At 43.8% G+C, this 21,575-nt stretch overlaps 1 protein-coding gene across 1 annotated transcript in view; it reads right to left on the bottom strand.

Annotated features, from left to right (window-relative positions):
* Window positions 1–5,244: 5,244 nt before the first annotated feature.
* The window catches only part of LOC310799430 (interferon-induced very large GTPase 1-like), a gene marked incomplete at its 5' end in the record, with an annotated part of 40,671 nt that continues 24,340 nt past the window's right edge, over window positions 5,245–21,575 (bottom strand). Inside the window, 2 exons of the mRNA XM_083662012.1 lie at window positions 5,245–10,306; window positions 19,648–19,911. Coding sequence (XP_083518138.1) covers window positions 5,592–10,306; window positions 19,648–19,911 — 4,979 coding nt within the window. The 3' untranslated portion in view covers window positions 5,245–5,591. The remainder of the gene's footprint in view (window positions 10,307–19,647; window positions 19,912–21,575) is intronic.

The following is a 21,575-nucleotide window of genomic DNA, read 5'->3' as shown; positions in this document are numbered from 1 at the left end:
AGAAAGGTGCAATATTAATGTTTTTCAGGAGATGGCGATGTTGCTAGCTATAGGTTCTAAACAAGAAATGTGGTTCAAATGTTTACAGTAGTTTTCCTTTCTTGCTGCACTACAATGTTACAATGCTGTGAGACAGGCCCGGCGTTGGAGGGGGGCCTGACCGGGCCGGGCCCCCCCATTCCCTAAACTGGCCCCCCCATTCAATTTTTTTTTTTTTTTTTGTGTGTGCTAAAAACGTTTTTCCGTTTTTCTGTTTTAAAGTTTAAAACGGAATCTGGCTGTCATTAGGCATTGATTAACTGAATGCTATTGCTAACTGTTACTTTGAACCTCCATTTGCAATGATTCTGGCTGGATATTAATTAGCTATTGTAAATTTGTCACAATGAATGCAATTTGTGCACAATGTGTAAATACATTTAATATTAATTGTTTAGGCCTATTTGTAAAGTCACAACACATTAGAGATGTGTGTAGTTCCTCATAGATTTAGCCTCTTCCTTTTGCTCTCAAATGCACCAGTTTGACGAATTTTACTTTAAAATGTACAAAATCTTCTTCCGGGGGAGAATCCCCCCGGACCCCCCTTGGCCCCCCCAAGCTAGGGGCAGGCCCCCTCTGTAATTTGGTTCTGGAGCTTGCCTGCTGTGAGACGGAGCTAAACACAAAAGATGCAATATTAATAGTTTTTCATGAGATACTCAGTATTTAATATTAATACTAATACTAATAATAGAAAAGGAGAAGATACTGAATAATGACATCACAACAGTATAATCCTAATGTTAATTTAAAATTAAATATTCTTCTAAATATGGATAAAAGTCCAAAAAACATAAAATTTTCTTCGGCGCTGCCGAGATTCGGGGGGGACACGCCCCCCCCGACGGGGGGACACGCCCCCCCGACACGCCCCCCGGCCCCCCCAAGTTCAGATGCGTTCCGCTATCCCTGCATAAAGTGATTTACAGTGGTGTTACCAATCACATATCCCGTTCGGCAGCTGCTGAGGTGTACAGAGAGTTCATTCATATATAAATTGAACCAGGCGGGGGAAAGAAGCCCCCCCTGACGGACGCCATTGCCGACACCAAAAGGAGCAGAGACCGTATTACCCCACCTTACCTGCATGGTCTGGTTAGCATACCAGAATGCCAGGATTCTAATGATGCTATCAGGCACGCCCCTCTCCCTCAGTTTTAAAAATAGTTTCTGGTGGTTGACTCGGTCGAATGCCTTAGAGGCATCAATACACCCCACTAAAACAGAGGAATGCTTACCTTTATACATATCAATAACCTCTTTCAATGCATAGATACAGAGGTCAGTGCCATGCTTGGCTTTGAATCCAAATTGATTGTCAGACGTGACTAAAAAGGAACTTAAATGATCTAATAAAATTCTCTCTAAAACTTTAGAAAGTACACTGGCCAGTGCAATAGGTCGGTAGTTGTCCACACTCCCCACCTTACCTGCCTTGTCCTTGATGACTGGCACCAAAGTGACTGACAACAAGGAGTCCGGCAGCAGCCCATGTGTCATGAGGCCTGTAAAACAGATGGAGAGCAGGACAGCCACCCTGGGGCTCGCATGTTTAAGATGCTCTGCCGAGATATTATCTTGGCCGCTGGCTTTGTTATCGGCCAGCTGCCACTTTTCGGCCAGTTATCGGTTATGATGAACCACAAACAAAATGTAACAAGTTGTGTGAATATACAGCAAGAGAACATCATCATACATATACAGTACTGTTACATATCAAACCATTTCACACAAATATGATTTATACAATCAATACAATAGGCTGAAGCCAAGGCTTATTTTTTGCCTATCCTGTATAATCCATTAGAAAAACCCAGAATATCTGCAGCAAAATAAAGAATATAAAGAAAGACAGAATTTACTGTAAATTATAATCCTGAATTATTTTACTTTTTAAGGCTTTTTTAAACCTCAACAATGATGTACATTCAAATCACAAAGGCTATTCCATAGTTTAACTGAAACACATCGAGATTTGACATTAATTCTCGCTTTGCATGTTTTAAAAATGCATAACCCTCTTAAATTGTAATTTCCTTCTCTTAATTAAAAAGAATGTTGAATACAAACTGGAAGGCTTTTGCTCCTAACACAGAAAACAATTTCTAAAGTTTTTACAATATCTACAAATTTTAAGGTGCAGGACCTTATGAATAGTGGATTGGTCGATTCGAGGTAACCAACTTTATTTATTATTCGAATAGCTCTTTTTTGTTGTTTGTTTTATATACATTACCCCAGACCTCAACACAGTATGACATATATGGCACTATAAGCGAAAAATACAATATATGCAAACATTTCTTATTCAGCAGATCCCTTGTTTTGTACAGAATACCAACAGATTTAGCTAGTTTACTTTTAATATATTCTATATGTGGCTTCCAACAGAGTTTATGATCTATAATTACACCCAAGAATTTAGTTTCATATACTCTTTCAATGTCAGATCCATTAGATTCAACTTAATTTCACAATCAACCATAACACTACCAAACACCATAAAATTTAGTTTTGTTTTCATGTATGTTACAACTCCAATGCTCTGTGATGTCCATATCAAATAAACTTAAAGGAGGACTTACCTCCAAAACACTTTTTTTCAGCTTTTAACCAATATATATGACTTTGGGGGTGATGTGTGAAGAATTCTGGTCAAAATTTCCACATTTGACACCAAACTGTTGCCATTTTACCATTTGTATCATTTTTCAGCAGCATACCTGGCATAAGCGCCCTCTTAGGGTCGAACACTGCTTTTTTTTTTTCTCAAATGAATGGGATATTTGACACGTCGTGACGTCACGGTGACCCAAAGACTATGGGATTTCAAGATAATTACTCCCCTACCCCCCCTGTACCCTTTCGGCTCCTCAGAACTCCAAGCCTATTCCTATTGAAGTTTGCTCTTAAAATACTGAACCAAACGTCGTCAAAGTTGGCACATGTCTTAATTATAGTTAGTTTCCCGCTGAATGTGTCACTACTTTATTAATATATTACCTGGATAAGCTCGAATGATGATGTTTATATTATCAGTCCGAGTTGTAAGCACTGTCTCCAGCCCAGGCAGGCGGGAGAGAGTCGTACTGTAAAACCTCATGCGCGCGCAGCAGCAGCTGGGCTCTCTGTGCACAGTCTGACATTTCCGCGGCTATCAGTCCGACTTGGAAGCACATTCTCTCGGCCAGTCAAACGGGAGAGTCTGCTCGCTCATGCACCCGCAGCAGCAGCAGCACACAGCAGCAGTGAGAGGCGGGGGCTTTCAACAGTCTGACATTTCAGCAAACAAATCTCGTCGCAGTTTAGCGGGAATGTAAGGTATAACGCTATACTACGACGTGACAACGTGACAAAGCTTCTCTAAACATATCGGCTAATATAATATCATCACTGTGTACAAGCAACGCCAACTTCTCAGGAAATGAAAGTCAGCAGAGCAGAGCAACTGGCTCTGTCTGTGTGTGTGTGCTCCGAGGAGGAGAAGAGCTCTGTCCTGCTCTGCCTACGCCCTGAGAGGAAAAATCATAGGTGCTGTAACTTTCAACAAGAATCACGAAAAGCCCCAAAACGCAAATTAAAAACGGATTTCATTGCGCGGTTTATCGCTAGTTGTACGAGGGAATGACGTGGAGAAATCTCGCATTGTGTTACCCCAGAGCGGGGGGTTTCTCCTATTGTGCGGTGTGCTGCTGTAACGAGGCCATGTCACTTTGCTCTCGTAACGTAATTTGACACCCTGCCATAGAGATACATGCAGAAAAATAATTAAATTTCTAGTTCGCCACTGAATTACCAAATTGATATAACTTTCAACCATTTTCAGATTTTTTGTTTCCATACAGACCAACAGCGTTGGCTAGTTGTTGATATTTATAAAGATATTGCCCCTCTCAAATAAATTATTTTTGAGGCAGTAGGCAAACTGTAATGGCGTCGATTTCCGAAAAAGAATCTTGACTTGAACACAGCCAAAGAGTCCAGTATAGACAAGAGCATATGTCATTTCTTGGTTTTTTCCATAGGTATTTTCAAATCACTGTTCTAATACATATCTAGGGGGTAAGTCCTCCTTTAACCTAACCTATCATCCAATTTATCATTAAAACCAATGATAAAATGATGGAAAATGCAGACTTTTTTTTTTACAGTTCTCTGGGCCAGGATGAGAGCATGCTTTTTGGCAATGCATGCTCTACTCTACTGTATTAAAAAAAAATAGCACGTTGAATGGGAGTCAATATGACACTTTTTGTCCTCTAAAAGGACAAGTGTGAGTTTTTGTTTTGTTTTACAGACTGACAGAAAGTGTCCTCTAATGAAGAGTGTCACTTTTCCCCCCACCCCAAAATACACACATGAAAATACACACATGCGCCAACTGTATAGTACTAGATTATCTGCTATGCGGCCTTCAAATCTAGTTTGGTGGGACTCGGGCCTGGTGTTGTGTTGTGTGTGTAAGGTCTGTGTGTGTTTTGGGCATAACAGCCAGACCTAAAACCATGTAACAGCCAGACCTAAAACCATGTAACAGCCTGACCTAAAACCACATAACAGCCTGACCTAATGTATGTTTTTAAAAGACACAAAGTCTGTTAGTTTGCACATTAAAACAATAAACTAAACATTTAAACAAAGCTATACAATACAAATTATGTTTCTGTATAACAATAACTGTTTTAAGCATTTTTAAACATTGAGAACATTCTCCTCAGTATCTAAATGGATAATGCTGCCTTTACAAATTGGACACTGGACAGGTGTGTGTTCAAAGTGGCAGCTTGCAAAAAAAACATATAGACACGCTCAGGAAGACCTCCTCTATGACACACTGTCAGCTAACCTCGGGAGGAGTAAAAAAAAATGGCAGGCCGTCAAACCCACCCAAAGGTCACCAATAGTGACATTTTCGGACAAATATTGGACACTGTACACCCCTGCGTTGAAAGTGGCAGCACAAACGAAACGATATATGCACGCGCTCGGGTAGACCACCTCTATGACATCACACTGTCAGCTAACCTCAGGAGGAGTAAAAAAAAAGATGGCAGGCTGTCAAACCCACCCAAAGGTCACTAAGCCTTTGTTCACACCTGGCGCTTAACATAAGCAGAACTGAAGTTGAGCTCATGCTGAAGTTGAGCTCACGCTTAACCGGTCACACCAGAAACCCTCTCTTTTCCTCAGCGCATTGCTCAGTGCGCCTTGAACCTGCCCACAATTTCCATTGAATTAATGCCTGGCAGCTTCACGCGTCACGCTTGGAAAATAGGACTGAATCCTGAATGATCGTTTGAGCGCGGCGTGAGCATGCCTTGAGCAAGGCATGCGCGCGGCTGGTGTGAACGGCTTCGCCTGTTAACAAGGACGCCGAAATGAAACTTGTTGGTTCAGCGTAGGTTGAGCGTTGCTTCAGAGTATGGTGTGAAACGTGCCATAATAGTGAGATTTTGGGACAAATATTGGACACTGTACACCCCTGTGTCGAAAGTGGCAGCACAAACAAAATATCCACACGCTCGGGTAGGCCGCCACAGACAACCCGCTCAGACAACAGTCAACCTGCTCCACAACAAAGTGATACCATACGGTTCTTTGAGACTTTTTTCTGCTTGCTTTTTTGTAATGTAAGTTTTGTTCCAAGTTTGAGGAATATCAGCAGGCTCTGCCTTATACTCTTTGGCAAACTCCTTGTTGAACTTTGCCATCACATATTTCCAGTAGTCTGATGCCTCAAGGCTTTTATCTGGACGAATTCTCCAGTGAGAAAATATGTCTTTGTATTTGTTGAAATGGTGGAATTTATCGTGTGTAGCATTGCAGGAGAATTTGCTACTTGTGACCACAAGAGAAGAACATATTTCAATGGTGAGTTTGTTACTATCAATTACTCTACCAAGACCCAGTGGCCGATGTACTGAAGCCCAGTGGTCAGTATGGGGTGTACCTCCTGCCTCACAAGGTGCTTTGCAGAAGGGACACGTTTTGCCACAGCCAATCACTGCGCTCAAAATATTGTTCAGGGGCCTGAAACAAAGTTGTCTGAGTTTAGTTTGGATGTCTGTTTTCTTAAACGTCTCCCTAAGGGCGTGTTCCATCTCTTCCACACATGTTTTGAGACATTGAGCAAACTGCTCCTGGTTGGCATGGTTGAGGGTCATGAAAGCTCCCAGAGCATCCTGTGAAATGACCAGTTCATCATCAAGCTCCCTGCAGATATCTTCAACAAATTTCACCAAGTTGCCTTTCTTGGTGATTTGGGCCTTTGTGATAGCCTTATTTATACTCTTGATACTTGCTTTCAGATGTCGATCCTCCAACTCAATCTTTGCAGACCCCTTTGAAAAGTGTTCCACAATTTGGCCATGTATCCATTTCTTTGCATAAAGTTCATTTGAGTAAATGTAGGTTGAATAGTTCTCAAATTCTTCCTTTGCAAGCAAATCCTTTAAAATCGAGTACTGGAACACTGTCGGTGTGCAGAATTGTAAAGGTTTGCCTCTCAGCATTTCCCCAATGATATCTGGACCCAAGGAACTGTTGACATAGGCTTCCACTGCAGGCAGTAAGCAGAGTTTTGTGAATTCTTCTGCTTTCTTCTGGCACTGGTCTCGTGCATGGAACAGGTCTTTAAAATCAGCACGATACTTTTCTTTGTACTGATTTAGACATCTGCAAGGGTCATTCTCTTGTATGAAGTCTTCATGCATTTTCTGAAACTTTCTGGCTGCAATTCCACATATGTGCTGTTTTAGAGAAACTTCAAACTGACTTAGACTGAAAGACTTATCGGTCTTAATCTTTTGAGTTATCAGCCCATCGTCAATCATGCGTAGGATCTCCACGATGTCATTGTTATGATAATTGGTTTTCATTTCCACTTTCTCAGTAACAAACTGTTCGCATTTGGCTATGATGCTGTCAGCCATTGCCAAGCTCTCAGAAATTGTGTCCTCTTCAATGTTGAAGAATGTACTCACTGTGGGGTAACGCTTATGGAATCCCTCCACTTTGAAGGGCTCTTTTCCACAATCATGCAGGTTTCTTTCATCGACTAATTCACTGACGAAACTCCCCTTGTATCTTAAATTTTCCCTCAGTTGGCAATCCACCTTATCAAAGATGTCATCTGTCTTTAACCCAACAAAGGACAATTCACTCGCTGTTTTATGCCACACCTCATCAAATTCTCTGTCTAGCTCTCCGTCTGTCATCTGGGCTTTTCTCTGACGGCATTCCTGAGTCAATATTAACACGTTATGTTCTAATTCCTCTGTATGTCTGTTTTTGATTCTATCAAGTTTCATCATCCCCTGTCTCATTTCATTTGCAGTTTCAAGTCGTCTATCTATAGAGTTCTGCGTTTTCCTTTTAAGTGTTTTTATATTGTTAAAGAATTCTTCTCTGTATTGCTCTACTAGATGGACATGGCAGTCTAGTTTATTGTAGTACGCTGTCAGATTCTGATCCAGAGTTGTCTGCCGTTCTATCAACTCTTTCTCTGCTTCATCTTTCAAACCACGGAGAAAATCTTCCCTGTCGGGTAGGTCAGATTTCACAGCAACTGTACCAAAGTTTGAAATTTTTGTTTCAGCCTGGGTAAGCCATGTGTCCATATGTTTATTGTACTCCCATTCCCATTTGTTGAACTCTGTGCACAGCCTCATGTAGGCATCAGCCACCAAGCTATTTATGAAGCTGAAGATGAAGTTCTCATGTTTTACTGCATTCCACAGGCTTTTTGTCCACTCCATAAACTCCAAGACATTGTTAGCAGATGAGTCACACTTTCCCAAAATGTGGATTATGTTCTTCTTGAGATCATAAACAGCCTCACTGTACCCTGCATTAACTGGTGCCATTGGTGGAGTCCCATTCCACAGTCCAGGGATGTAGGAGTTCCCGGTGTCTGGATTGTATTCCATCACATCAGTGAAATTCTTGTTCTCCTCTTTCTTTTCCATTTTGGCTGCTGCCTGGGTCATCTCATCCAACTGTTGCAAAAGTAGTTTCCTGTCCATTAAGTTCTTGTCATGGGCCGACACATCTGACACATTCTGGTGAACAAAATGACATTTGGGCTTTTTGCCCACCTCTTTCATCCTGAGAAATGCATGGACTACAATTTGTAGGATGTCCTTCATTTCTGTTGAATTTTCCATTGCCATGTTGATGATTGTGATGTCACTCAGCCCCACAACAAGGGTAGCAAGCTCATTGTCGTGCTCTTGGCTACCCTCCAGTTGTGCAAGCTCTTGTGACTTCAGGCCTTCAGTGTCAATGATCACCATGAAGTCACAGTTCACTACCTTTTTGAAGTCTTCGTTGATTCTGATGAGCAACATAAAGGCACCTCTAGTGCATCTACCACTGCTGACTGCAAACTGCACTCCAAACATGCTGTTAAGGAGAGTGGACTTCCCTGTGCTCTGAACTCCAAGAACTGTGACCACCAGTATCTTGTTCTTTGGACGCACCAAGGCATTCAACTCAGAGAGAACATCACTCACCCATCTCAGAGGTATGTTGGATGCAACTCCATCTATAATCTCCAAGGGAAATCCATCAAGAAGCAATTCTGCACACAGTTTGGGCAGATGTTGTATTTGGTGTGATGGGTCCGTTTCTGAAAGGGAGACTGCAGCCTCATAGAGTTGACCTATTTCACGCAAGAAGTGTTCAGTCCCCAACGAGCTGTTGGAAAGTTGTCTGCCAAGGTTTTTAATTTCCTCTTGGTTTTCAGACTTCTGGCATTCCTCTTTGTACTGCTCCCTGAGGCCAGAGAGTTTTTTATGAGACAGACTATCAAGGTTAATTCGCATCCATTTCAGGAAATAAGACCTCTCTATCCCTGGGCTGGATATTCCTGTTATGAAGCGTGTCATTGCATTTGACATGGAATAACCATTCTGCTGTTTCCGAAGTTCTATTTTCTTTTCTAGGCGATCACTTTTGTACTTTTCTATGCTATCCACGTGTTTTTTGGGGGGCCTGCATTCTTCCTTCTCTAAATCAATCAGAGCTTTCCATATTTGGCCTTGCAAGGGAAGCTGGGCTTCTTTGAACTGTGGGATGTCTTGTATTTCTGCAGTGATGGCATCTGCTTTTTGTTTGGCACTCTGACACTCTGGGGAATCTTCATCAACCAAGATTCCCAGTTCATGGGCGATTTCAGCCATCTGCTCCACTCGCATCTTGGTCTTTGAGTTCTCAACTGCATCCCTGACTGTTTTTTGCAAGTTTTTGACAAAGTCTGCATCATTCATCTGCTTGGTCTTCACAATGATGTTGCTGTTTGTCTCAGTTGATACTATTTTCAGAGCATCACGACTGAAACTCTTGCTCTGTTGGTTACAAACCAAGAACACCTGTGCCTTCTTGTCTTGGTTCGTCAATAGCCTGCTGTACTCGGAGTCCAACTTGTCACAGAACACAAAGACTGCTGTAGATGTCTGGCACAAAAAATTGTATTGTGCTTCAAACAAAGCAATGTCCCCCCTGAGGTTAGCTACAGCTACTGGCTCACCAAAAATGTCAATGCTTTTGTTCCCATATGGAAGATACCAACTAATTTCAGCCAATCCATTTGATATTCTCCTTGGACTATCACCACACTCCATGTTGCGGTGAACAAAAGTGTCATGATACTGTTGGGAATTGCTCAGAAGCTTGTTGAGAATCTCTGACTTGGACAAGGAGCACTCACCTAGTCTCACAAAAGACACCATGGGAAGTTCAGAGAGAACAATTCTCTCTTCAATAAAGCCCTTGGATTCTGAAAGTGACTGAGGTCTGTACTTCTTAACAATGTCTCTCATGGCCCAGAGCATGAGGGTGCACTGGTTTGTGTCACTGTTAGGAAGCAGGAGAGGCACTGAAAACTGACACATGGACATTTTCAATGCCAGCTCCTGCTGTACAAAGCCATCAGAGCACAGAAAGAGAGCAGTAATAATGTCTAAGGGGTTTAACATGTCACCTGATTTTGTACTGTCATCATCAAGATCATCAAAACTAAAACCTGTATTCCCAGCAGAAGCATCAGAGTTTGACTCACATACTGATGTACATTTCACATTCCTAGCTGTCACATTAACCAGCATTAACTTCTTCAGAAAACACCATGGAAGATCTGAATGACACTTAGCAGATTTATCAGCAATGGTCTTCTCATCAATCTGAAGTACTGTGTTCAGCGAAAGCTTCTCTGTGTAGTGTTGCTCCAGTCCCAGATCTTCCAATAAGGTCTCCAAGTCTGTCTCTGAGAATATGAATATAACACAGAATAATTTTAACCACATTTTCATTCGTTGTTTTAAGTTGAGTAGTATTCATCTGCAATTAATTGAATTACATGCCAACAATTGAAACGTAGCCGAACCAGTGATCTCTGGCAATGAGATACTGAGGGCATTTTGCATTCTACCTGATTTACACAACCAACTCATTGTTCATCAGCACCATATGATGAAGTAAAGTGAAAAGGCCTCCTAATGCTGGTTCCAGCCAGGCTCTCCATTGTCTCAAAGGAGGGAGGTAGGAAACGACCGCATCGGTGGCTGAGGCTGAAGATTATTTAGCATCCATCCGTCCTGACACTGCCTAGCATGGGCAGTTTGCATCCAGGCTAATGATGCTAATCTGGTAGGCATTCTCACTAACCGACTGAACTGGTAACGTTACGTTACGTTACCTCACAGTCAGCCCATTTGATTGTTGATTGTTTGATTGTTTCACTTTGAAGGACTCAAGGCTACATTTTCATTTATATTTGGGATCGGCCTCGATTTCATTTAACAAGCCTAACGTTATGTAGCTCCAAAATTCACACCTTTGAAGTGCTCCTAAATTAACATGCTTTTTTCTATGTTTTGTTGAGCCCTCCTCACTCCAAGCATCTTATCTCTAGATTTGTATGTCTGTTTGACAACTGCACCATGGCCTCTACTGAGAGGATTAGAGAAGTGTGGCAGGGGAAACTTGGTGTTGATTTATCTGACATTATATGGGAAAGGAGTCCGTCTGTGGTACAACTCTGATAGGTTAATAGCAGACACCAGGCATCCTCTTTGTCTATGGTGCGGCATAGTAGGATTGCCTTTTGGGAGGGTCTGGTGAGACGAAGGAGGAGCGCGGCCGGGATTAACCCACAGAGCCTTAGCCCTCCATGCACCGAAGGGTCTTTCAATCCTGCGGTGTAGCACTAGCTCTATTGCAGCGGATTGGGCATGATCAACCCTTCCGCGGGCAACGCTGCAGACAGAGTAGGAAGGCTGATCCGTGAGCGGCTGCTTCCGGGACGCGGGTCGGGGTCTTAATCGGCCTCGGCTGGGTCTACTGGGCGAGGGTGTATGATGTTGGATAGACCCGAAACACCTTACGACCCCAGTTAACATCACTGATGACGCGTCCCAGCGCATGCTGTAGCATTGTATTTTGAATCGTATATATATATATATATATATATATATATATATATATATATATATATATATATATATTTACAATTAAACCTCATTTACTTATTACACCCGACCCGAAAATGGTTGTTTTCCAGATGTGATCTAGCTAAAGTGAGCTAAACAAGTCAGATCCACTGGAGATGCTGTGATGTAGCCACAAGAAACGTGCAATAATAATGTTTTTCAGGAGATGGCGCTGTGATGTAGCTAATCAAGAAAGATGCATTATAAATGGTTTTTCAGTAGATGTGTGCTGCAGCTAGCTAGATTCTAAACAAGAAAGAATGTTTACAGTTGTTTTCCTTTCCTGATGCACTATAAATGTTTACAATGCCGTGGTGTACAGTAGCTAAGAGAGGTCAGAATTGTTTCAAATGTGTTTACTTTTGGGGCTTTAACACAGCTTTTGTTGCACAGAAATTAAGCACTTTTAAATGAAAATTAAGTTACTTTTGCAATGTAGTGAAATACAAGTTTTGAAAATTGTGGTGACGCTTTGTGTCAAGTGTACATATAATGGGCTCAGGGAACGGTCCGTCCCCGGCCCTTTAGGTTTCTGACAATGTGGCCCTCTGAACAATTTAATTGAATAGCCCTGCCTTACACCTTACGTGGCTGGTAGCACTATGTTGTAACACTGGAATGTTGATCATATGGGTTGTTATATGTGTTTTGTTTTTCTCCCATGAGCGGCTCTTTGTAGATGAGTGTTGTCTTAATGTGGTATTTTAGAGCTTTTTTTTTTTACCATTTTGATCAATTCTCGAGTGGTAAAAAAAAATAAAAAATCTTGGGTGTATTCACACCTGTAGGTCGTTTGCTTTGTTCCAATTCAGGTACTTAATTGATACAATTGTTGCATTTGTGCCTTGGTTCGTTTGTGTTCACACAGCCACAAATCAAACGGTGCAAATAGTATTGCCAAGCCTCCTGGATTGGCAAGGAGACACTCCGGTAGGCTAATAGCCTCTCGGGATGGAAAAAATAATTCCCAGAGATTTTCCTATATGATTATAAGAATGCATTTTGTTAGACCTACATTGTAGGCTACGTCGGGCGTGCCCCGTGCGAGGAGAGTAGAGAGAGAAAGAAAGAGGGAGGGATCGGAGAGAGAGAGAGAGAGGGGCAGAAAGTTATTTATTTATTTACATTACATTACATTACGTCATTTGGCAGACGCTTTTATCCAAAGCGACTTACAATATCACATTTTTGTCACCAATAGAGCAATCAACTATGAAACACAGTCTATAACAACTACAACTTTTGAAGGAACAGTGGTACAAGTTTAGTTTAGGTTAGTAGTTTTTTTTTTTTTTTAATAGAGAGAAAGAAGTTAGTTCAAGAAGGGCCCAGATGGAGCCTGAAAAGGTGTGTCTTTAGTCTTTTCCGAAAGATTGGCAGTGATTCGGCCGTCCTGACGGAAGGTGGAAGCTCGTTCCACCATTGAGGTGCCAGGGACGAGAAGAGTCGCGAACGGGATGAGCGACTTTTGAGCCCCCGTAGTGGAGGAGGGGCGAGGCGTCCTGCACTGGTGGAGGAGCGGAGGGAACGGTGAGAGATTCGGAGCCTGACCATAGATTGTAAGTACTGGGGGGCTGTCTGGTGTACTGCTCTGTAGGCCAGTACCAGTGTTTTGAATTGAATGCGTGCCGTGATGGGAAGCCAGTGAAGGTCCCGGAAGAGGGGAGTGACATGAGAGAATTTGGGTTGATTGAATACCAGACGGGCTGCAGCGTTCTGAATGAGCTGAAGCGGTCGGATGGCTGCAGCAGGTAGCCCAGCCAGAAGAACATTGCAGTAGTCCAGGCGAGAGATGACCAGTGCCTGGACCAGGAGTTGTGTTGCTTCCCTTGTGAGAAACCGACGGATTTTGCGGATGTTGTACAGGGAGAACCTACAGGAGCGGGCAGTTGCTGCGATGTAGGCTGAGTTGGACAGCTGATTGTCAAGGATCACTCCAAGGTTCTTAGCTGTTTGAGAGGGAAACACCGTAGTGTTGTCAATGGATATGGAAAGATCGGTGAGGGGACAGTCTTTCCCGGGGAGGAAGAGTAGCTCTGTCTTACCAAGATTCAGCTTGAGATGGTGGGCTGACATCCAAGCACCAATGTCTTTGAGGCATGCAGCGATACGTGCCTCGATTTGGGTGTCTGAGGGGGGGAAAGAGAGGTAGAGCTGAGTGTCGTCAGCATAGCAGTGGTAAGAGAAACCATGAGATGAGATCACATGGCCAAGAGATCTGATATAGAGAAGGAATAGCAAGGGGCCCAGGACTGAGCCCTGGGGCACACCTGTGCTAAGAGTACATGATCTGGATAGAGATCCTCGCCATAGAACCTGGTATGAGCGGTTAGAGAGATAGGAGGCAAACCAGGAGAGTGCAGATCCTGAGATGCCTAGATCAGAGAGAGTAGAGAGAAGAATCTGGTGATTTACTGTATCAAAAGCTGCAGACAAGTCAAGGAGGATAAGGACAGAGGAGAGGGATGAGGCCTTGCAGTGTGTAGGGCCTCAGTGACTGAAAGGAGAGCCGTCTCAGTAGAGTGAGAAGCCTTGAAGCCCGATTGTAGAGGATCTAGTAGGTCATTCTGGGAGAGATAGAGAGAAAGTTGTTCGGAAGCAGCCCGTTCAAGGGTTTTGGAAATGAATGAGAGAAGAGAGACAGGTCGGTAGTTCTGGATGGCAGTAGGGTCAAGGGAGGGTTTCTTAAGGAGTGGCTTGACTCTAGCAGTCTTTAGAGGAGCTGGTACAAGACCAGAGGATAGAGAGGAGTTGATAAGGGTAGTGAGGAAGGGAGATATATCTGTGGAGATGGATTGGAGAAGAGAGGAAGGGATAGGATCAAGGGGGCAGGAGGTGGCACGGTTAGACCTGACAAGCTTAAGGACCTCTTCGGGGGGGAGGGGAGAGAAGGAGGTAAGTCCTGTAGCAGGGGTCAAAGAGTTGGAGTCAGGAATGTTGCAGCTATTGACTGGAGGGGGGAAGGAAGAGCTGATGTCATCTACCTTCTTAGCAAAGAAGGTTACAAAATCATCAGCAGAGAGGGAGGATGGTGGGGGAGGTGAGGGAGGGTTGAGGAGAGAGGAGAAGGTGGAAAATAGTTTGCTGGGGTTTGAGACAGAGGACTGGATTTCAGAAATGAAGGAGGTTTTTGCTGTTGAGACAGCACATGTAAAGTTAGAGTGGATAAGGTGGTGAGCAGAGAGATCCCTTGGGTTCTGTGTTTTTCTCCATTTCCTCTGACGGTACGTGCACATCTACAATGGCAAATTCGCTTTTCCGCTGTGTCGCAGCGTTTTGTGGGCGTGCAAACCAGCTTCCAGCTTGGAGCTGTAGCCTGTAGAAACGTTGTACACAGGAGGGTGCGGGGAGGAAATGTGTAGGAAGAGCTGTCATTGGGTAGCTTCAACGAAAGGTCCCGCCCTAGTCCCGCCCCGCGAGCGTGAAGCCGCTCGGAGACAAGCCGCCTCTAGTCTGCGACAGTGAAACGCTGTGGGCGGTTCCAGCGGCAGGGGGCGCGAGGTAAATGGACCAATCAGACACGGAAATAGAGCAAGACAGCCTATCAAGATGCAGCGTCAAAGCGGCTTTTTCAGCAGGCAAGCCGCCGAGCACTTCATGATGTGCACGTACCGTCAGCTGCCCGAAGCTCTGTTCGATGAGTTCGCAGAGATTCAGACAACCAAGGAGCAGGGGGAGAGGATCGAGGAGGTTCCGAGGTGAGAGGGCAGAGAGAGTCAAGAGCAGAGGAGAGAGAGGATAAAAGAGTAGTGGAAGCCTCTTGAGTGGATAGGAGAGAGAACTGCTCAGCTGAAGGGAGCAGGGACAGGACAGCCGAGGATAGGGCTGTCGGTGAGAGAGATTTTAGGTTGCGTCGGGTGGTGATAGTGTGAGTGGGAGCTGGGAGGGAGTTGGGGATGGAGATGGGAAGAGAAAAGGTTATAAAGTGATGATCAGATACAGGAAGAGGAGTGACAGTGAGGTTGGAAGTGCAGCAGGATCGGGTGAAGACCAGGTCAAGCAGGTTCCCTGCCTTATGAGTGGGTGGAGATAGAGAGAGGGAGAGATCGAAGGATGAGAAGAAGTTAAGGAAGAGGGGGGATTGCAGGGTTACCGCCTGTATGTTGAAGTCCCCCAGAAGGATGAGTGGAGTGCCATCTTCAGGAAAGACGGAGAGGAGGGTATCCATCTCATCAAGGAAGTTACCAAGTGGACCAGGCGGGCGGTAGATCACCACAATGTTGAGCTTGACAGGTAGGGAAACAGTAACTGCATGGGACTCAAAAGAGGATATAGAGAGATGAGAGAGATTAGTGACCGTGTAGGTCCATTTTGGTGAAATGAGGAGACCAGTGCCTCCCCCACGCCCAGAGGCTCTGGGGGTTTGGGAGAACGAATAAGCCACGGAGAGTGCGGCTGGAGTAGCAGTATTCTCAGGTATGATCCAGGTCTCAGTGAGAGCTAAAAAGTGGAGGGATTGAGATAGAGCATGAGCTGAGATGGTCTCAGTTTTCTTAACAGCTGACTGACAGTTCCAGAGTCCTGCAGTAATAGTAAAGGGAATACTTGTGCGGTTTGGGTAGGAAAAATTACATGGGTTACTACATCTGAAGCTGCCATATCTACGGCGTCTATGGGCTGATGTAACAACGGGGATGGGGGAAAGACACATGGGTAGAAGGGTAGGTAGTTAGTAAAAAAGAAGTAACACAGAACCCTATTCTCTGGCCTACCCTCGATGGACTCCCACGATAGACTCCCTAGTCTTCGTGCCCAGAGGCTTCGTGCCGCTTACCGCTGCCGCTTTAGACTGACTATGCAAAGAAATACTCTTTCAACAGGGGCTCTGAGCTCCGCCCACAACAATCACTCCCTCGTTCACAAGGGCTGCTCACCTGATGTCAGCTGAGAGCAATTAATAGCTTTAAACTACTCTTAAGTTTCACTCTATGATTTCCTGACAGAGAAAATCTACTAGCCTACACAACTCCCCACTGCTTTACAGACAGAGAAAATCTAGCCTAAAAATATACTCACCCACTGTTTCTTGAAGAAAGTGTAGTCAAAGATAGCTTATATCACACAGGAGAAGGCTCTTGGCAGACAAGCAGAATGTGAACATTCTGCCTATTTATGTAGGCTATGTAGCCTATGTAAGCCTATGTATTTATTTAGGTTATCAGGAATTTGGAGATAGAAGATCAAAGACCCTCGCAACTTCGATCAGCTATTACTATCACGGAGACTTCAGAGTATCCATTTATTGAATGGAGACCAGAGGTAAGTTGATTAAGTTCAAACTGCTGATGTGATGATCCAAAAATCCCCCAAAGTTTATCCATGCAAGTCACAAGTCGCCAAAACAGGATCTGAATGAAGATGTTTTTTTTAAACGATAAAAATGCTCGTTCTTCAGGCCATTACGCACAGTACAGCTGACTATGGCAGCTGGTTTATCCAAAAATGCGCACTGTTTCCTGCAGTTGTGGCAGATCGAGGTCGGATCACGTTCTCACCACAAACGAACCGCACCAGAGTTAGTTTAAAGCGGACCGAGACCACCCTTTCTTGGCGATCTCGGTCCGCTTGTTTTGTCCCGCATCCGAGTGCGATTGCTGTGTTCACACTCCCCCAAACGAATCGCACCAAGGGGGAAAACGCTCTCTGTTTCGGAACAACTGCTCCAAACGAGATAGGTGTGAATACACCTGGCTTACACTCTATACTGTTGACCTGCTATTTCATTTTAAAGATCCCCTGCCCCCCTAAAAAATAAGAAAATCGGTGTGGGAGGGGTGGAGTGGAAAATGTTATGCGCGTTCCACTTGTCATACTTATATAATTGCTTTTATGAAGAATTGCTTTCTTAACACATTGAGTGCCAGCGACGCCATATGGCGTCAAGAGAAATTTACCGTAGGCTGCCAGCGACGCCAAATGTCGTCAATAACTCCAAATTCATATTTTGACGGGGGAATGTCGATCTAAGCCTCTTACATCGCCTCTTACAATATGGGAGCTATTGAATGTGTCTAACCTATTTTACAGAACCCTTAGGTGGCGACAGTGCCCTCCCGATTAGACAAAGGCCAGGAGAAAAGAGAGAAGAAGTCATGAGGAAACGGAAATCGCCATTGATATGCTTGAAGCATAACGTCGTTAGCTGTGCCTGTGAACAGCAGTCATCTGCTGCCACAATTGAGCCCCATCCGTGTCCGCTGCGATAGTCCATCCATATGATTTAGTTGCCGACACGGCGACACCAGCGTCTTTATGAAAAGTTACATTATTCTCAGCTGGGAGCCGAGGACACGCTGTAAAAAAGCGGGGGGTGCAGGCAGCGGACTTTTCAGTTCAGAGCAAACCGCAGCAGAGCAGAGACACTCGACTCCTCCCACCACGGAGGAGGAGGAGGAGGGGGGTGGGGCACGCAGGGCACTAACAGCATACAACCATTGACAGTACACACACACCCATGCAGCAGCAGGCTCGATGTTTGTTCAACTCAAAGCAGAATTCATTCTGTCGCCTTTCTAACATAAAGATGTGATTATCTCAGAAACTAATTTCAGCATGCTCTTTTCGGTCGAAAACACTCTTTTTCAGAGGGGTGTATTTCCAAAATGGAACGGTTTATAAACACAGTTTTTTTTTTAAATGAAACAGAAGGGTTCAAAGTTTCATTGAGGCTATTGGTTGTCCATATAAGAGGAACACAAAAAATGATATGGCTATATTAAAATGCATTGCGGCCTATGTGGCACAGTACAGCAACCTTTTGCCCAAGGGCCGTGGCACTCAAAGTGTTAAAGCACAGCAACATTGACTGTAAGCGAAATTTGGTGGCGTTAATGTTATAGTGATTAATATAACACAGTGTTGTTTGTTTCTTCAAGGGATGACCGCCGGAGCATGGAGCAGGAGCAGCAAAACACAACAGAGGCACATTGCCCCCTGATCAAAGTATTTGTGAAAATTAATGCTACGTTTTAATACCCAAGTGCATGGCTCATTATATACTTTTCTGCTCTCCTGAGCTTATAATGGTAACGCTAACATATTACTGTGAGAATATTGCTGATCATCAGTTGTTCAACCTAGGATATTGCAATAACACAAGCCAAATGCTGACCATAGACTGTATAATGCTGACAGATTTGAGACTTTGAGAGATTTACTTTAAACCATTTGGTATATGTATCTGCCAGTGTGCTTTTGTCAATAAACATTGCCAACAAAGATAACCTTGTTGTGTAGGCTATACTAAGGTAAATCATGTACCCGAATGTACCGCAAATATCACAGAACAGGCCCATTAGTTGTCTGGTCAGAGCAGACAGGTTGGTTAAAAAGATGTGATATAAAGATCGTTGATGTCGTTGATGGACCAGATGACGAGAGGAAGAAGAACGTGAAGATGGAGAACCAACCGACTGCTTCAAATCAACGAATGCTTTATATTGATTGAAATATGGTTATCTGTAACAATTCGGCATACATTACATAGGCTACACTAGTGTCCTCTAGGGAGAGAGTGGCATCAGCGGAGGACCAAAATGCGAGACTCAGCCAATGAACAGCCAGGAATGGGTCTCGCGCTACTTTTGCATGCTAAAATAAAGCTTATAATGTACAATTTGATTCAAGGAAGGAAAAACCCTTTCAGAGTACAACACAAATTGTCTATTTTGCTGCAACTCGACAGTGCTGCTTAATCCAGGACCTTACTTCCTGGAACTCTGGAGAGTAAAAAACTGGTCCATTGGAGTGAATGGAGATGTCGAGACTCTTCTATCTACACGGCTCTGGGCAACACCATGCAACATATATTTTGATATAATTCAAACTAGAACCATGGCTGGGCTGGACTGCTGTGAAATGGTTACCTATATTTGTGTCAAGTGTTGCTTGGTGGATTATCTATATATGCCTAATTTACCAGAAGACATATTCGTGCAAGAAAACAATTTGTGAAACAGTTGTTTACACTGTGGAAAAATACCAATAAAAATAGTTTTTTGGGGGAAGGGGGGCGGCTTTCTGTGTGGAGTTTGCATGTTCTCCGTGTTCTCCCCTGGGGTTTCTTCCACATAACATCAATATTGACCCCCACTAAAATCATGCAAGAATAACTTACTTGTGTAGGCAGTTATCACAGCAGGCTTGCTTATTGTTCCGTTCTTCAGTCGTGTTGAAACGTTGAAGGAGTATGTCACTCCTGGACTCAGGCTGTTGAACATCAGGCTGTTGGTGTCTGTTGTCAGCTCCTGGACAGTTTCTCCTTCACAGCAACAGGTCACGATGTAACCTCCCACTTCACCAGCAGCATGGGTGTCCCACCTCAGAGACACTGAGTCAGTGCTGACCTGACAGACCGTTATCTTCTCAGGAGGGACAGGGTCTGTGACAATAAAATACCAAGCCTTCACTCCAAAGTGTAAGTTAGCCTGCTTCATTAGGGTGGGCTGGTATAGTAAGACAAGTACATGCAAGACAAGGGCGTATCGGTGTTAACGGCCAATTTCTTGAGTAACAGCTCCAAAATATCAGACAGAAAGGACTACTATATGCTTGTGATAGCTATATTCACACTTCACAGTATCATTTATTGAATGAAGAGATCATTAAACTTGAAGGAAAAGCTCACAGGTCCCAATGCAAGCGTCATACGGGGGAAATTATCCGATGAACTGATCTTTGCAGTTCTGTTGATTAGCTAATGTTTCAGTGGCATTTTGATTAACATTATGATTTATTTCCTTTTGGAACAAATGTTAGTTTAACAGATTCAATCTAACTGAAGCACATAGTGTTTACTGGGCAGTGATGAGAGGGGCTTTGTGTTTGTGTGACTCTTGCGTGAATGGCTAATGGCAGAAGCGTCATGCCCATTGTAACTGAGGGAATTGGCAATTGCCCCCTCAGATTTTTGAGAGTTTTTTTTTTTTTTATATATAAACATAGGCTATAATATTATAGGCTGTGTGTGGTAGTTGAAACATAGTTTCAAGTTCACATTTATTTATGTTTGTAGTTAAAACAAAAACATAAATACTGTATAGGCTACATACAGTACAACACAAAAGGCTGTTATTTACCCTTTGTCGCCACCTGGTGAGTAAATATATATACCGTAACTAAAACCATTAAAATTGACAACCGGTCCGCAACTTTTTTTCCATATGTATCTACCAGTCTTTGGCACAAAAATGGTTGGGAACTCCTGCCGTAGAGGACACTAGATGAGACTAATGGAAGAGAAAAGATGTCTACCTTCTGAAAAGGCCATACCAGCCAAAATAAACATTGTGTTACATTGCTTTGAAACGTGTGGCAGAGTCCTGCACCGGGTCGGGGTTCCGCGGGGCCCCGCCGGGTACCCGCAAAAAAACGCGGGGGGCGGGTAAAAAATACACTTCTGTAAATTGGTGGGTCGGGCGGCAGGTAAAAATTAACTAAATGCGGACGGGGGGCGGGTGGAACAACGACAACGTATGAGCCATGTATGTTTTTCTGTTGCACTCAGATGGAGGCAGGGGGTGTGTCTGGCAGGGGGTGTGTCTGGCAGCTGGTCTGACTTGAAGAGGAGAAAAGTTTCTGACGCACGTTTTCGCTTTGTTTACATAACCGGCATTGTTTCAAGTATGCGCATACTGTGCAATGTGTGACGCTATATGGACTGCACAAAACATTCAAAACTCAGCTGCGGGGTCAAGGTGATTGATTGGAGACAATACGAGTCGGACAGATAATATAGTAGGCTAACGTTAGCTTCCAGTCAAACATACACACTGGCTGTTTTCATAGCAACAGGCAACAACATGTCATGGATGGATAGCGTGAAAGTGGAGAGGTCTCATCCCAACGTGGATTTACGTTCCTCCAACAGCAATCATAAAGGCAGTAGGCTATGGATTATACCGGACATATTGGAAATAGCTGGTAAGTCACTTTGCTTGCTGTAACTGTCTGTGTCTGATAGCAGAGCTATCCAGCTGGTTAGTGAGCTAGCAGCTGCTAAAAGCTGACGAGTCTCGGCCAGAAAGACTGCTGTTCGCCTCCCGT

This window comes from Poromitra crassiceps (genome assembly GCF_964638095.1).
Source record: "Poromitra crassiceps genome assembly, chromosome: 27".
NCBI classification, from domain to species: domain Eukaryota; kingdom Metazoa; phylum Chordata; class Actinopteri; order Beryciformes; family Melamphaidae; genus Poromitra; species Poromitra crassiceps.
This window is presented reverse-complemented; position numbering and strand designations above follow the sequence as displayed.